Source organism: Typopeltis vanoorti, chromosome 16, assembly GCF_054136105.1.
Source record: "Typopeltis vanoorti isolate ZY-2024b chromosome 16, IOZ_Tvanoo_1.0, whole genome shotgun sequence".
In the NCBI taxonomy this organism is placed as follows: Eukaryota; Metazoa; Arthropoda; class Arachnida; order Uropygi; family Thelyphonidae; genus Typopeltis; species Typopeltis vanoorti.
Window position 1 is genome coordinate 55,382,043 of NC_143564.1, and position 19,002 is coordinate 55,401,044.

Genomic DNA, 19,002 nt, shown 5'->3' on the forward strand with positions numbered 1-19,002 from the left:
AGGAATATTTGTTAGCAGCAATGGTAAGCTGTATTCCACGAGTGAAACAGGAGCTACATGCGAAAAAGAGGCTATGGAAGAGATATCAGGAGACAAGTGAAGAGAAGATGCACGAAGAATATAAGACAGGCTAGAAGAGTGACTAGTATGGTAAGGAAGGCTAAACTGGAATATGAGAAAAGATTGGCCCTTAGATCCAAGGAAAATCCTAGGGAATTTTTTAACTATGTGGCCAGTAGGAGGAGAAATGACTGTGGAAGAATGACATTGTGGGATAAAAATGGGAATAGAGTGACTGATGCAGAGGACACAGTGAAATTGTTCAGTGAACACTTTATTGGAGTATTTCATCCTGGAGGAGTCAATTTGAATACTAGAGAGAGAGAGAGATAGAGCAGGTTCGAGGTTTAGAGGTGCAGGAGGAGAGTGTGTTCCACTTACTGAGTACTCTGGATGTCAGTAAAGCTGTGGGACTGGATGGTATTTCACCACGAGTTTTGAGAGAATGTGCTAAGGAACTGACAGTGCCCTTGACCTGGCTTTTCAATGAAAGTCTGGCTGTGGGAAAGGTGCCAATGGAATGGAAGGAAGGTAAGATAGTGCCATTGCATAAGGGCGGTAGCAGACTGGAAGTGTCTAATTATAGGCCAGTTTGTGTGTCATCAGTAGTTAGTAAGATCTTGGAGAAAGTAGTGAGGGACGATATACATTAGGCAAATGAGGGTAATGTTATCTGTGAGAGTCAGCATGGATTTGTGAAGGGGCGCTCTTGTTTTAGCAATATGCTAGCATTTTATGATAAAGTTACAAGAGTATTAGATGAGGGAAAGGCATATACTGCCATTTTCCTAGACTTAGGAAAGGCATTTGAAAGCTGATAATCAAGTTGCAGCACATGGGTCTGGATGTCAGATTGGTCAACTGCATTCAGGATTGGCTGTCCGATAGGTATCAGAGAGTTGTGTATGGTGGAGCAATATCAAAGAAGCAGAAGGTTACAAGTGGGATTCCACAGGGCTCAGTACTGGGACCTATATTGTTTAACCTTTATATCAATGACATTGTCTGTGGATTGCAAGGGGATATTCAGTTGTTTGCAGATGATGCAAAGCTGGGAAGGGTTATTAGTAATAGTGCAGATGTGGTAACCCTGCAAGAGGATTTGAATAAGCTAGATAGATGGGCAAATGAATGGATGTCGGTTTAATGCAGCAAAATGTAAGGTCTTGAGGTTTGGGAAACATCGATGGGATGCTGCATACTCTATGGGAGGAGTTAAAGTGAAGGAAGTAGGAGAGACAAGAGACCGTGGTTTGATGATTGATAGAAACCTGAAATTTAGGAAACATATTGCAAAGGTAGTGAAGGTAACGCAGAGGATTGCTGCAATAATGAGAAGGTCACTGACCTGCAGAGATAAAATGGTTATCATTCCATTGTATAACACTCTGATCAGACCACACTTTGACTATTGTTCTCAGATCTGGTCCCCAGGATTTGAAGGAGATAAATTAACTGTGGAAAGGGTACAAAGGCGGATAACAAAGATGGTGTCGGGACTGTACAATGTTAGTTATGAGGATTGGCTGAGGGAGTGTGGACCGCAGAGTTTGGTGGATAGAATAAGGAGGGGTGATATGACTGAGACTGTTAAACTGTTGAGAGATGGTTACAGGGTTGATACTGTGCAGTTCTTTTGCTTAGTTGAACAGCGAGAAGGAGTCATGACAAGGGACCATCCCTGAAAGTTACAAAAGGAAACTGTGAGAAAGAGGGTGAGGAGTGGTTTCTTTGCATGGAGTGTGGTTGAACCATGGAATGCATTGCCTGATGGAGTGGTGAGAGCGAGAACGGTCAATGCATTTAAGGAGGGGTATGATAGACTTTGTGTTTCCTAGGAGGGACCTCCCTGTATGAGTGTTGATAGACTTGTGTTTCTTATAAAGGACTGCCCGCGATGAGTCTTTTGACTCCATGGAGGCCAGAATAATAATAATAATAATAATAATAATGATCATTTCTGTTCTCACATGCTTGACTGAATTCCCTAACCTCCTCTAAAAGTTTCCCTAATTTCTAATCTAATCTCTTTTATGAAGACAAGATATTTTTCTTTACTGTTTAATAATTTATAATGCATGATGAATTTGGGTGTTATGTTGCTGCCATATAGAGAGCAATTTTTAAATTAGTCTTTCTCCAGTGGAATTCATAAAGAAACAAAAGTTTCGGTAGGAAGCACGAAACTGAAATTCTAGAAGTTGTGTCCTTATAGGATGACAACTGTTGGCTTATAACTGAAGGAATGCTGTGTAATAAAAGTGCTTTCATGTTTGAAGTTGTGGTATGAAGAATACATTGGTGCTTATGTGGTTAGGTAGTTATTTTGATGTCAGTGAGTTTAAAGAGTGGTATGATAGCCTTTGTGTTTCTCAGGGGGGGACCTCCCCTCAGTGAGTCTTGACAGACTTTATGTCTTAGGAAGGACCTCCCTCGATGAGTCTTTTGACTCCTTGGAGGCCTGAATAATAATAATAATAATAATAATAATAATAATATATCAAAATATATTAAGATATATACATTATTATTATTATTATTATTATTATTATTATTATTATTACCCAAGACCCCCATTGGAGTCAAAGACTCATCTAAGAGGTCTTTTCATCAAACACACAGCTCATCATACTGTGCTTTAAACATACCCAAACTCAAATTCTCTGCAGACACCACACTCTTAGGCAAAGCATTCCAATCATTCACATGAAAAAAAACCTGCTTCTCACTCCCCTACTCACATCCTCCTTATACAGCTTCCACGGATGACCTCTGGTTCTCCCCTGATCTCCCACTATTTTCTGTAAAACCTCCCCAGCATCGATCCTATAACAACCCCTTAATAACTTGCAGGTCTCTATCATATCTCCCCTACTCCTCCTCCTGTCCACCAGACTCTGCAAGTTGCATCTTCTCAATCTTTCCTCATACTCGACATTCCAAAGGTTAGAAACTAACTTAGTCAGTCGCCTCTGGACCCTCTCCAACATCTCTTCATCCTGAAAACTAGGTGACCCAATCAGGGTACAGTACTCCATGTGGCCTAATCAAAGCCTTATACAATGGAACAAGAATCTCCCTACTTCTACAAGTCAGTGTCCTCCACATCATTCCCACAAGCCTTTGTGTTGTCTTCACAATTTTGGCTATGTGTCCCATAAATTTCAGATCCTTATCCACTATCACCCCTCTTCTTCTCTTCTTCTTCTTCTCTTCCGTCTAAGACGGGTTGAGTCTTCTCTTGAGCAGGATCTTCCAGGTCTTCTCTATTCCTTGCTGTTCGAAAAAGTTCCTTATATGTTCTGCATCCTGAGATGTTCTTTATTAATTTCAGCCAGGTAATTCTTGGTCTTCCAGGTCTTCTTTTTTCAGTTGGAAAAGTATTGATTAGGACGTTAGGAAGTCTGTCTGCATCCATGCGTACAGTGTGTCCAAACCATCTCAATTGTTGTTTTCTAATTTTTTCTATTATTGTCTTTTTATACAATAGTTCTTGTCTGACTGTGATGTTTGTTTTCTTTTCTATCCAACTTGTTCTATTTATTTTTCTTAAGCATTTCATTTCAAATGCCAGCAGTTTTTTCTCCTCTCTTTTTTTAACTGTCCACGCTTCTGCTTCATAGATAACTGTTGGTATAATTATTGCTTCATATAATTTGATTTTGGCTTGTTTAGATATCTTGTTTGTTTTCCAGATTTTCTGTAATTTTCCCATGGTGGTCCATCCTATCGCTATTCTGTGTTTGATTGTTTTGAGTTCATCTATTGTTTCTGTTAGTTTTGATCCAAGGTATATGAAGTTGTCTACTTGTTCTATTTGTTCTCCGTTTAGGGTGGCTGAGATGGTAGTTTTCTTCCTCCCTATTTTCATCACTTTTGTCTTTTGTATATTTATTGTCATGTCATATGTTTTACAGGTTTCGTTTAGCTTGTTGATCAGCTTTTTTAGTTCATTTGGGGTTCTTGCAAGAAGGACGAGATCGTCTGCATATTTGATATTATTTATGTTTAAACCATTGACATTGATTCCAGGCTCATTGTCTATTGCTTTCTTTACAACTTCTTCTAGATATATGTTGAATAGGCATGGAGATAATGGGCATCCTTGCATTACTCCTTTTTGGATCTCTATGGGTTCTGTTATGAGTGTGTCCTTTTTAATTATTGCATTTGTCTTAGAGTAATATTTTATCAGAAACTGTATTATATATTTGTCTATTGCTTTTTCTAGTAGAATTTTAAGAAGGATTTCTCTGTTGATGTTATCGAAAGCTTGTTTAAAGTCCACAAAATAACAATATAGTTCTTTATGGTCTTCCCAGCTGAGCTCTGCTAGTTGGTGCAATGTGAAAATTTGGTCTATTGTTGAATAGATTCCTCGGAAACCAGCTTGTTCAATGCTTATCATTTCTTCGTAAGTGTTTTTTAATCTATTTTGTATAATTCTTATGAAAATTTTATAGGTGTGAGAGAGTAAATTGATTGGTCTGTAATTTCACCCCTATCACCCCTAGATCTCTTATTTCCTCCACCTCCAACAATATATCCTCACCAAGCATAAATTCTGCATCCCATTTTTGTTTTCCAAATTTTAAAACCTTACATTTTGCAACATTGAACTCACATCCACATTTCCATGCCCAATCACTCAATTTATTCAAGTCTTCTTGTAAGGCCACAACATCTTCTCTACTTTTCCCAACTTTGCATCATCTGCAAACAACTGAATATCTCCATCCAAATCTTCAGCAATATCATTAATATACAAGTTAAACAGCAATGGCCATAAAACAGACCCCTGAGGAACACCACTAGTAACTTTCCTTTTCCTGAATATCGCTCCCCCCATACACAACTTGTTGATACCTATCAGATAGCCAGTCTCCAATCTAATATCCAACCCCATCCACTCCAGTTTGGCTATCAACTTATCATGCGGTAATCTATCAAAAGCCTTTGCAAAATCTAAGTATATTAGTGTGTACCCTTCTCCTCTGTCCATATAAGCAATCACCTTATTGTAATAAGTAAGTATATTACTAAAACATGACCTCCCTTTAGCAAATCCATGCTGTCCATCAAAGATAATACCATTGTTGTCTATCCAGTTCTGGAACCTAGTTCTCATAAGCTTCTTACACAGATAGGCCTATAGTTTGATGCTTGAGTTCTATCACCTCCTTTATGAAGTGTCACAATCTTGCCCTCCTTAAGAACTTGACCGAGTGCAAGACTCGTATTAAATGATTAAACGATTAAACTCGTATTATGTCAAGGCCAGCGTCAACTCCCTGTCACATTCCTTCAGAATACCTGGTGATATATATTTGTGTTCTTCTGTAAATTACAGATATTTATTTTTGCTATGGGAGTGTTTGAAGACTCAATCTCTTAACTAGTAAATGGTTATTAGATTATTTTAGAAGATATGATGTTTATGTGGGATCCTGAGCACAAACCTGTGCACAAGTTAGATTTTTGTAGTTTCAGGGTCTTTTCTTTTTGTTTTAATTTAAGAGTTTATACCACTCGGAGAGTGAGGGAGAAAGTAAGTAAAAAAAGATATACTGTTCCCAGAATTGTTATTGTACTGATGATGCCAATGATTCTTAGGTGAAAATTTCATAGCAAATAAATTTATTTTATATAAGTGAAAAAAGTTTCCATCTTTAAATTTTCCAAGTACATCAACTTGTTTACGTACATATATTGAAGAAGATAGGTCTAGTTGTGAAGATACTTCATGCACAAACTTTGTTCGGTTACATTTGGATAAAGGATTAAACAATAATATAATATAATTTAATTTATTGTATAACTTATTATGCTCATAGCTGCAATCTACATTTTCCCATGTAGACTGCAGCTTCTTACAACCCTTGCCATTTCGCTTTTTATACAGACTACTATTTTCCCACAATTACACTAAACATGATTTACTGAAAAAGGTTTTGGATGTAGTCCCATACTTTAAATAGGAAAAAATACTTTGAGTTAGTAAAGGTTTCCTACTGGATAATCACCTGAGACACTCAATCACTACTCTCAAACCAAAAAATTTAATCACATCCTTATACATATTTCAGGGACAATCCTTTGTTCTCTCCTTATGTCATATGCTGAAAAATTTTCTGCTGTATAGAGCCAATAAAATTTTCTTAATAATGTAAATTTAGCAATGTAGCAATGTCAACGTAGCAATGTAGAGACACAGAACGACTCTAAAGGTTATATATCCTTGCCATATATCAGCACACTATCCAAAAAACTGAGTAGAATCTTAAAGAAATTCACCATACAAACGTGCTTCTTGACTCTTACAAAAATAAGATCAAGTTTCAACAACTATAACCAATCTCACAACCTTCTACAATTTCCAGGTGTATACAAAGTCACATGTGAGTGCGGAAAACCTTACTATGGCCAAACGGAGAAATCTATTCTCCTACATCTCGAGGAGCAGCAGAGAGACATTGTTTATAAGAGAACCAGAGCAACTGCCCTGTCAGGCCATGTCCTGTTTTCAATAAACACGAACAACGAAAGCCACCAACATGAAGTAAATTGGACAACAACTTCAAACCTACACATTTGCAATGATGAGGTAGAACGCCGCATTGTAGAGTCAAAAGAAATCACCTTGGACCCTCTTCATATGAACAATAATCTCAGCTATAATTTGCCTGACTCTTTCAGCTCTACTATCAGATACTGGAGATTGCGTGGTTCCACACACGCACAAGTGTACAACAATAGAACTTTAACACGGACTATAGCTCAAGTTCATAATAACTGTAATTTACAATTGAATATCATAACTTTATAATTGTATAGCTTTAGAGTGTCTCAATGCTTATTTCAGTGTCTTTTAATATCTTTCTATGTTCTTAACGCCTGATGAAGTCAATCTCGACGAAACATGTTGCGTTTTCAAATAAATCTCAATTTGTTATAATTCTTGGGTTTTTAGTCAATTTATATTAAAAATGAATATATATATATATTTATATATTTATAAATATATATAATAATAAATAATACATATATATATATAAATATGTTATAATTGTTAAGTTTTCTCAATATTACAAAAACTAACAACAATGTAACTTACTGGTGGACCAGCAACTCCTGCTTCTCCAGATGGTCCAAGTTCTCCAATTGGTCCCTGCAAAATAACCATTAATAGTAAAAAAATAAAATGGCAACAACCCATTTCATTTAAAATTTAAACAAGTACTGCATTATCTTATTAAATAAACAAGAATATATAGCCAGTCATGATACAGTGAGAGATCATAAATTAGAAAAAAAAATACTTGTTATAATAAAATAATTATAATTATTTTGTTATAATAATAATAATAATATAATTATTATATCGATAAGTAATATAAAATTACTTATGCCACTGATCATGACTGTTTTTATTGCCATATCGAAAGTCTTTCATTATAATACATTTCATAATGGTTTCATTACAAAATTTCATATAAATGTAAATTTTTATCAAATTCCCTCTTTTCTGACAATGATCCATATTTTGTAATCCACATACATTCAAACCATTATCTGTCATTCACCTCTGAATCATAGCCTTTTCTCATCCTTGAGAAATCTAGATAACCAAATCTATGCATAGAAATCTGAGGTCATATTAAAGGCTTACAAAGAGGAGAAAAATAAGTCCCTCATCTCTCCTTGTCAGTGTGTTTTACAACACTAAAGAGAGAGATCCTTTGTGGTGTTTGTCTGCTTCTGAAACATGTCCTCTGAATTTAAATTCACTGTTCACAATCAATCCTCAATTCCTGGCCGCATCAGTTTCTTTCAACATTGAACTGTATATAGAAAACAGTGCTGCATCAAGCTACCTAAAAGTCCTAACAGAAACTACATAGATACAATGTTATTTTAAAGAAAATTAATTATAGCAAACTATACATTGTAACAAACTTCAACAATAGTCACTGTAACTTTTACAGTGAATCAACTGTAATTCACAGAAAGCAACCTTTTCAGCCCAAAGGAATAACAACATATTAATCATATTGAGCTGGCAACCATCATCCTTTGTCCACAATGCAAATACTTTTTACATGTTTAGCAGGCAACAATATGTTCCTAACATAAATTTTTTTTTTTTTTTATCATTTATATGCATTATATGCTACACCACAGTTGGCTATGCCCATGACCTGGTTATTTAATGAAACTCTTGCAGTGGGTAGGGTTCCTAAGGAGTGGAAAGAAAGCAAAATAGTATCATTCTATATGCACAGTTCTAGGACAGAAGTATCCAATTATAATCCAGTCTGTATAACTGCAGTGGTGCTCAAGGTGTTGGAGAGATTGGTTAGGAATAGAATACAGGATTGAGTTGATGGACATAGCATTCTTTATGATGGTTAGCATGGATTTATAAAGCATAGGTTTGTTTTAGCAATTTACTTGTATTTTATGATAGCGTAACAGATGTGTTTAGATCAGAGAGAATCATATACAGTGATATTCTTGGACTTTGCAAAAGCATTTGATAGATGATAAGTTGGTGTACAAAGCTGCAGAGGATGGGAATAGCATATGGTTAGATGGATCAGAGACTGGCTCTCTGAATAATACCAGCAGGTTGTGTACGATGGAGCAGTGTCTCAAAAAAGGAAGGTAACCAGAGTTCTGTTCTTGAGTCCCTGCTGTTTAACTTGTTTTTAAACAATATATCATGTGAACTGACTAGGGATCTTCATTTGCTTGCATATGATGCAAAGTTGGGGAGAATTATAAGTAACACTGTTGATGTTAAATCCATTCAGGAAGATTTGGATAGGCTTTTTACTTGGACAAAAGAGTGGGGTTATAGTTTTAATATCAATAGGTGCAAGGTGTTGATTTTGGAGTGCAGAAATATAAGGCTGTGTACTATATCAACGGTGCCGTATTGCAGGAAGTGGATGAGATTTGGGAGTAATGGTTGACAGTAGACTTAAGTTTAGAGGGCATATTGCTAGTGTTGCAAAGACTGCACATCATAGTGCTGCTATAATAAGAAGTACTCTAACATGTAGGGATAAGAAAGTGGTTGTGCCACTGTAAAAAGGACTGCTTAGACCACACTTGGACTATTGTACTCAAATCTAGTCACCTAGTTTTCAATGTAATGTGGAGACATTTGAGAGGGTCCAGAGGCGAATGACTAAGACGATATCAGGACTTTGGACTGCTGGCTATGGAGACAAGCTGAAAAAATGTGGATTGCACAGTTTGGTGGATAGGAGCAAAAGAGGTGATATGATAGAGACATTTAAGTAAGTGAGAGGATTTTATCAGGTTAATTTAGATGAGATTATAAAAAGAACAGAAAGTGAGAGGGGTAAAATCAGAGGTCATCCCTGGAAGTTATGTAAGTGTGTGGTGAAGAGGGATGTGAGAAGTAGATTTTTTACATGGAGAATTGCCAGTGAATGGAACACATTACCAGAATGTATTGCTAATGCAAGGAGTGTTAAAAGATTTTAAGATTATTCGGTATGATAAATATGTTGTCAGTTGAATGACCCTACCACAAAGAGTCTGCCAACTCCATGGAGGATGCAATAATAATAGCAATGATTATACTTAACTGGCATTCATCCAACAGCATGGAAACAAGCTCATATTCAGTCAATTCCAAATGAGATTATAAGCATCTACCATCCAACTAATGACATAGTGCTCCCACCTCAGTGTTGTCCAAAGTGATGGAGAAGATCATCAACAGTCAACTTCTTTGCACTGGAATAATGTCATCTGATCAACACTCACCAACATGAATTTCACCAATCAAGATCTACAGCAGATTTCCTAGCTTACCTCACCCACCTCATGACACATTCCATGGGAAAAATTTCAGGAAACCTCTGTTGTTCCATTGACGGTTCCAAGGCATTTGATAGGGTCTGGCATTAAGGGCTTAAAGACATCGTTGGAGGTCCATACTCTCACATGTAAAAAGATCATCAAACAGTGCCTTACATCCATTCACAGTTTCTACACTCAATACACTTTCAGGCAATGCATTCCACTCACCAATCACTCTTCATGTGAAGAAAGATTCTCACTCCCCTGCTCATACCCTCTATGCTTACCTCCATCTTCTCTATGAAAAATCTCTTCCACCATTAACAATCCCTTACCAACTTATATCAGTCATATCTTTTCTTCTTCTTCTATTCACAAGGCTCTGCAAATTGCATTCCCTCAATCTCTCCTCATATCTCATATTCCACAGACCTGACAATGACTTAGTAAACCTTTTCCTAACCCTCTCCCATACATCCTCATCCCATTAAAAAACCAGGTGAATAAATTTGCACACATTAGTTCATATGTGGTCTGATCAAAGCCTTATTCAAGGTTTTGACCTCTTTGCTTCTGCATGTTAACATCCTCCTCATTATTGCAAAATCAACTGTGATATTCTTACAATTTTAGCAATGTGACCCCTAAAATTCAAGTCTCTGTCCAGTATTGATCCCAGATCTTTCATCTTTTCCACCTTCTTCAAAAATTTCCCGTTAATTGTATACTCTGCATTCCAACCTTGCCTACCAAATTTCAGAACTTTGCACTCTGCAACATTATGCCTTACATTCTTCCATTTGTAACTGAAATGGAAATTTTCTCTCAGGTTTGCTGCCTGGGAGAAAGTGTGGAAAGTGTTTTCTCTTCAGATTCTCCTGTTAATGTAGGTGTTGTTCGGGTTTATGTTATTTAATCAACTCTCTTCTTTATATATACAACTGATTTGATCTCACTGACCTCAAATCCTATTAACAGGGTTACTGATAGCACTATCAACTCATTCTACTCATACAAAAAACCATGCAGAGCTCAAACATCTTAAGCTTCAGGATATCTATAATAAGTGTCCTAACACTGATCTCCACACCATCCTGTGATGAGAAAACAACAACTTAGTCCTTATTGCTTCCAAAACACAGTATTGACTGTTTTCCCCAAAGAGAGATCTTAGTTCTTCTCCCTTTATCCTTGATAATGCTCATCTTAACAGTCAAGACCATCTCTCTCTCTCTCTCTCTCTCTCTCTCTCAGACTGACTCTTATTCCTAGTTTTTCCTGGCATAATCTCATCACTTCTATAGTATCTTCAACTTCCAGAAACTCGCCATCCTATTTTTCTCAAGATGTTACTTCTCTTCTGCCCAGCTTTTTCTGCACAAATCTCAAATTCTCCCAACTTGGAAGACTGTTCTCACATTTGTGTTGGTACGCTGAACACTCCTAAACATTTTAGATGCAGTTCAGAAGAGAATGATTTTGTTGATTAATAGTCTTCCTCCCACAGACTCTCCTCAGTTTGTCTCATAGATGGTCACCTTACAAATGTGTCTCTTCTACAGATATTATCATGGATATTGTTCAGCAAACTAGCATTCAATATGCTCCACCTCCATTTCTGCTAAACCTACAAGAATAGGAACAGCAACTGCCCAACAACCTTTGATAGTTGAACAACAGATTCACCAAACCTAAAAACCCCATTTCTCTTTTATTCCCTCTTTTTCAGTGTTGCGGAACAGCCTTCTCCACAAAATATTCTACAAGTACAACCTCCAGCTCTTTAAGAAGAATATCAACAAATTGCTTTGCTCTTGACCCCCAGGCCACAGCATTTATTTGATGTAGGCCTCTTGCATGTGGGAGTGATAAAAACATAATTAAATAAATAACTTAAAAGTGGAAAAAATCAAAGAATCATTGAACATACCACTTACTTACCTATTTATATACCTGATCCACAAGCAAAATGCCACAAAATCTAGAACATCAGTACCAAGTGTGGTAAAAGGGTAAGAAGAAAGAAGAATTTTTTTGACATGTTTTTTGAATAGCTGAAGGTTATGGTCTTTGGGGAAGAGAGAGTGAGGGAGCTTGTTCAAAAAAGAATAGAGGAAGATGTAATGAAGGAGCTAGTTATATAAAATTGGAGATGGATGTTATATAGATTGACTAGCAGTTACTCTTGTGCATATAATTTTGGACATACCACTATTTCCAAAAGTGGAGGAATGATACTGGCCAATTCAGCTGAGCATTAACCAATGAAAGATATGCATGTAGAACAAGCATAAGAAATAAATGGTGTCTATGAGAGAGAGAGAGAGAGGAGTGATTCTGTGAGAGACACGTCATCAGTTAATCAGAATACTTTTCTGAATAGTATCATGTAATACTAGTGAGGCTTAGTTACACCACAACAAATGTGTGAACAGTATAAAATGTTTGGGCAGATTTTGGATTTATGCAGTATCAGCAGTTTAAAACACAATGCTCTGTGCAAAAAAATGCCTTGTGTTTTGTCAGCTGCAGAAGCTATGGCTGAGATGTGTTTGTGACAAGAAAGACTGGAGGCAGGTCTTCCCAAGAAATTAAGCTAAACAAGAAAGATAAACCATACCATAAGATGGTGGTTTGTTAGCAGACTTCTGTACCAGAACCTGCTCAAATGCCTTAGAAATGTCAACAATGACCACATGAGTTTCTCCAGATTTCTCCACTTGAGTCCAGAAAAGTGGTGAATGCGCTAAAACATCAACTGCAGATTACGAGAGGTGTAAGGATTGTTGCTGGCCATTTATTAACTGGCAGGGGCTCTATGTGGTATAAAAAGTTGGCTGTTGATGACCTTTTCTATACTTTTTGAGAGAATGAGATTGAGAGATCAGACTGTAGTTTCTTTACTGATTTTTATCACATTCTTTGAAGTGAGCTGTATGATGACATTTAAGTCAGAAAGATTGAAGAGGCAATAGAGGAGGTGCTAACTCTGGCACACAAGTTTCTATCATGATAACTATATGATGACTATATGTCATGTTGATGTTGAAGTTATTCAGGATTCTTCCAATTTCTAGTGGAAAACTAGAGATATCATGGAGTGACTAGTTCTAGGTAGAGTGGGAGAGGAGGCTTGATCCTGATCACCACAGGAACTGGAAGAAAAGGATGATGCTAGTAAGCAGCCTTGTCTTTGGGTGATGTTACAATAGCACCATATGCATGTGAGAGAACAGAAGAAACGTGGGTGGGCAGAAGTTGGGTTCAATGGTCTTGGCTGGGGACCAAAAAGCTTGACTGCCATTAGAAATAGGAAACAAACTTGGTGCATGCTCTTTCAAAATTAGATTTAGATTTACTGATGATTTTTGTAGTTGTTCTGAGCTACAACATAGGCTAAGTGTGATGCTGAAGTTTTAGTCTCAAGAAGGGGTTCTGCCTTGGGACAAAATTCCTGAGAAAGTTTTGAATCTTTCTTGTCTCGAGTTTCATGAAAAGACATTTAATAAATTTAAATTTACAAATCTGAAACAGGAGTGTCGAATTTCTTATGATTTTTACAATTTTTAATTTTAGTAAAATGATTATTGCATTATATAGCTTATATAGACAATGGTTAAAATTTTGTTATGAATGAAAATATTTCTTGACAACTCTATTTGTGTATACATTTTAAATCAGCTATCAGCAAGCACTTTTTATTGTCTTATAGGGAGTAAGAGAGGCCGTTTTAGATGTATCTAACTTTTGGAGACTGAGTGGCCCACTGGTATCCCATCAGAGATATCTGACTCAAGATTATCACTACTTACAAGTGGCAACCAATGAAGAAACTGGCAAACAAGTGTTGCCATCTTGTGGTCCCTAACAGGAAACATTATTGTTTGAAATAGTGTGGGTTTTATGGTTGATTTACTTGAGTTTAAGGGATGAAAAAACCCAAGTTTCCAGAAGAAAACCTACTTGCCAATGACAGAGATCAACTAACCCAGGAAGCAGTCAAATAAAGGCTTAGAAAAAGTTAGACTAGACTTTTTCTAGTTCCTCAGTGACTAGATTTGAACTTAAGTCTATCTTCAGGTGGCCTAGTTGTCAAACATCACTTCCATTGAGCTATACAAGCTTTCATATATTTTAAATATAATACAATAATATTAGGGTCAGGTCACCTGAGATGCTTTTCCAGTACACTGAGGTGCGAAAAGCTACCGCTGAGGCAGTAAAGACAGCAAAGCAGAGGGCTTGGGAATCCTTTGGAGAAAGATTAGACTCATCCTATGCAAATGCAAACAAGGTATTCTGGCAGACCATCAGTCGCCTTCAAGGGAGGAAATCATGCACGGCAAGGGCAATTAGAGCCTCTGATGGTGCACTTTTAACAACTGAGAAGGATATCCTCCACAGATGGAAGGGATACTTTGAGAGCCTTCTTAACCCAGGTGGCCCAGCAGCTATGGACATCCAAGAGGTGCAGATCGAGACAATGACTAGTCTCACAGCAGAAGAGTTCCATTTAGCAATAAAATCGCTAAACTCAGGCAGGGCTGCTAGTGATGATGAAATTCGACCTGAAATGCTAAAAGCCTTAAATCGATACGGTGTTCTCTGGCTGACTCGAGTGCAAACAGGCATAATAATACCAGTCTTCAAGAAGGGAGACTAGAGAGATTGAAGCAACTACCGTGGAATCTCTCTGCTCAGCCTGCCTGGGAAGGTATATGAGTATAGGAGCATAGTTGAGTCAAAGTTCCGAGAAGAACAATGTGGCTTTCATCCTGGTAGAAGCACAACTGACTAAATCTTCACTTTAAGGCAAGTCTTTGAGAAATCTTGGGAATATGCCAAGAATGTCTACACATGTTTTGTGGACTTGGAGAAGGCATATGACCAGGTTCCTCGGGATAAGCTTTGGCAAGTAATACAGGAGTATGGAGTGGATGGCCAACTATTAGCTGCCATCAAGTCCCTGTATTAATGCCTGGAGTTTTGTGTCAGGGTAAACAGCACAAAGTCTGAACCCTTCTCAGTCGCCATTGGTCTCTGCCAAGAGTGTGTTCTGTCACCCCTCCTTTTCATAATATTTATGGACTGGATTGATAGGTACAGCCGAGGCAGTGAGTGTGTCAGAATTGGAAGATGTAGCATTGGACGTCTGCTTTTTGCAGATGACCCCTAGTTCTGCTTAGCTTTGCCACAGATGACCTCCAGCAGATCCTGGATAGGTTTATAGCTGTTTGTGCAGAAGCCGGGATGAAGATCAGTGTGACCAAAATGGAAACATCTGTGGTCTCAAGACAACCATCCCAGTACACTCTACATGAGAGTGGAGTCCCACTGAGGCAGGTGGAGAAATTTAAATACCTTGGGTCCATATTCACGAGTGATAGAAAGTGGGATGTAGAGCTAGATACTTGAATTGGCTCAGCAAGAGCAATACTGTGGGAGCTTGGCCGTTCGGTAGTATTGAAGTGGGAGTTAAGCCAGAAGGCAAAGCTGGCTATCTTCAATACAGTCTATGTCCTCATCCTCACATATGGTTATGAGAGCTGGGTAATGACCAAAAGAATGCAGCCACAAATCCAAGTGGCTGAAATGAGGTTCCTTCGATAGGGTTGCGGGACTGACAAGACTCGATAGAGTCAGAAGCTCTGCAATTCAGGAAACTCTCAATACTCAACCGCTGCTTCTCCACGTTGAGAGATCACAGTTACGATGGTACAGGCACCTGGTCAGAATGCCACAAGAGAGACTCCCCCAGCAGGCCCTCTTTGCCAAGCCAGAGTGTGGGAGGCCAAGGACTCACTGCATAGATTATATCCAAAACCTTGGATGGACACGTGTGGGAGTCCCACCAGAACACCTGAGCTTAGTGGCGGAGGATAGTGACTATTGGAAGTCCCTCTTGCAGCTGCTGCCCCCACAACCCAATTAGGAAAGATGGGCCTTGAAGATGGATGGATGGATGAATTTTTATTACACTTAGCTGCTCCAAGTCACCTTGTTTACAGAACTAATGAACTGCCTAATACAAGGAATAGTTCTGTAAACAAGGTGACTTGGAGCTGCTAAAGGTCACAACAAGTAGCCAATGATCTTTCATTTTGTTGTTGAAGTTTTTTTTTCATTTTTACTGTTAAATTTGTATCACATTTGATAACTTGATATGATACAAATTTTTATTAATTTTATAATTTTAATATTTGCTCTTTAGTTTCAAAATGAAAATCAATCAATTCAAAGTTTGGAAAAATTTTAAGAAATGCAAAAATAAGGAATGGACTCTGTGCAATTATTGTCTTAAACAGACTACATGTATGGGATTGACCATGAATGTCAATCTGGCATTCAAAATGTATGCATTCTGAATGCCAGATCAACTATTAATGCATACATTCTGAATGCACTAATGGCAATCAGAATATATGCATGAATTATGTTTTTAAAAAAAAAAAGGACTGAGGGAAACACGGAATCTTTAAGCAACTCAAAAATAATTAAGCTGATCAGTCACTAAACAAGAAAGTTAAATGAGATTGCATTTAGAATGGCATTCAAAGATGGAATCTCAGTTTGAACAAGTGCCAATAGTTTTTTTGTGAATTAATCAATTTCAAAGCAAAATTAGATATCTTAAAATTAACTTTTGACTTTTGTGAATATAAAAAAAGAAGAAGAACAAATATCAAAAATTGAAGAATTAATAGAATCAGATCATCACCTTACTCTCATTTTAAATGAATGAACCTTTTATTTCTGGTCTCTTGGAAATAAAAGGTATTTCAGTATTGCTGTTCATCCAGATAACACAAAAAATTTTTAATTTAGCATCAGTGGAAGATGATCATCAACTGATGTTCAAAATATTGTGGACTCAATGCAATTATTCCGAATGCAAGCATTTGGAATAATTTTGAAAAAAAAAAAAAGTACTGCAGCTCTAACAACAGATAAAGTAAGGATGATACTGAAATTTGGGTATGAAAGATCTCTTGAATGTTTATAATTATTATTCCTTTCTTTTAGTGTTACACGGTGATCAGCATTCATTTTTGAAATTATGGATTCTACAACCGTGTTAAAATAACTCTTTTTATTATCCCAACATTTCAATCTTCATATCAAGATCATCATCTGGAGCATACATAAATATACAAGACAAGCTGCGTTACATTTCAAACCGTAAGCTAGAGAAACAATAATTTGATCACATGCTACTCACTGGCATGATCTCTAGTGAAAAAAAAAAAAAATTACATCAAGCTAGATTTAATTTATGATTACATGAATAAGCATTCTTGCTTACAGATAGTTTTCCTTCCAGTAACAGTGATGTCCTATTTCTATTATTACAATTGTTATTTTTGATTTTTTAAAAAAAAATTATTTATAAATTACAACATGAATAAACATTCTTTCTTACAGATTTTTTTCTTTAACAGTGATGTCCTATTTTTTAGTATTAAAGTTGTTATTTTAGATTTAGGATCCTGGATTTTCTACAGTGCTGTTTATAGTTGTTCTCAGAGAGGAAGGATTCGTGGGATGAATATATGCCTCCCATATGTATGGAATTTTTAGACCATAATTATTGTTTAGATTGGGGTGGTTGATAATGATCTCACAGGGTTCCTTAAATTTGCTTTCATACCATGTTTTGATGTGATGTAGACAACTAGTGCTTTTCCAGTCAATTCTATGTAAGGTGTTCAGGGCATGATCAGAAAGGCCAGCTTCACCATAATTATTATATTTGATGTGTAATTTATGTTCTTTTTGTCTGATCGGAATTGTGTGTTCTGTTTCTCCTATGTATGGTATGTTGCAGGTGCAGTAAAAATGGTATACTACAGGGTGAGCCAGCGGTATATTGCAAGGGCAGTAAATAATGTATACTCCAGGGTGGGCCAGCAGAGGGAGTGGGTCTTTGGATGAGTTGAGTAAGCTTTTTAATTTTGCAGGAGGTTTAAAGGTGGCGTTGAGGTTGTATTTTTGTAGTACTCTGTTTATTTTGTCTGATGTCCCTTTAATGTAGGGAATGGTTATAGTTTTATTGTAGTCTGGTTTGTCTTTGTTTTTTTATTGAGGTCTTGTAGAGAGTTTTGAAAGTTTATTTTTCACTTGGTTAGAATATAATAAATTTAGTTTAATCCTTTATCCAAGTGTGAGCAAACAAAGTTTGTGCCTGAAAGTATCTTCAGGACTGGGGTAAGGTGGTGCAACACCGGGCAACTCCTTGCAAAGGTGGAGCAAGCTACTATCAATCCTATCTCAGTATCTCCCATAATGCAAAACACATCTCCTTGCAGATATGTCTAATGTTATGCATTAAGGGAAGGGCCACTACCCAGACTAGTTTTGACCTTTCTTGAGGTCTCTTCAGTGGGAGCCAGGCCCAAGTGGAGATATCAGCCAAAAGCATTAGCAAGGTCATCTCTACCCATAGAAGCTGACAAACGGTGTGCCACCTTTTTAATAAATTACTCTGGATTTAGAGAAAGATGTTGAAAGTTTATTTTTCACTTGGTTAGAATATAATAAATTTAGCTTAATCCTTTATCCAAGTGTGAGCAAACAAAGTTTGCACCTGAAAGTATCTTCAGGACTGGAGTAAGGTGGTGCAACACCAGGGCGACTCCTTGTAAAGGTGGAGCAAGCTACCAACACTTCTATCTCAGTATCTCCCATAATGCAAAACACATCTCCTTGTGGATATGTATAATGCTATGCATTAAGGGAAGGGCCACTACCCAGACTAGTTTCGACCTAATAATTTGTGAGTTCAACGTATCTCATCATTGGCCTGTGGAATAAGATAGGCTGAGATTCAGCAGATAGTAGTAGAGGAAATAAAGATAGAGTGCATAGTAGTAGAGTAGATAAATGAGGCCTCAGCTGACCTGTTTTAGCTGTTGACCCCCCAGGGGTGCTTCTAAAACGGTCGTTGATTTTTCACTTTTAAATAAGGAAAAATCCTGAAAAGGAAAAAAAAAGGAGAGACTAAGCAAATTTACCAAGTGTAAATAAATCTAAAGACTATGTGGAAGACAATTCTATAGAGGAATGAGTTTGCCGAGCAAACCCAGAACAGTATAACCAGGAAAAGAA

The 19,002-nt window shown here is 37.1% G+C and overlaps 1 protein-coding gene across 1 annotated transcript in view; it reads right to left on the reverse strand.

Moving 5' to 3' along the window:
• Positions 1 to 19,002, reverse strand: part of LOC150098029 (uncharacterized) — a 995,665-nt gene that overhangs the window by 763,970 nt on the left and 212,693 nt on the right. Inside the window, exon 12 of the mRNA XM_090406661.1 lies at positions 7,175 to 7,228. Within this exon, the coding sequence (XP_090262787.1) occupies positions 7,175 to 7,228 (54 nt within the window). The remainder of the gene's footprint in view (positions 1 to 7,174; positions 7,229 to 19,002) is intronic.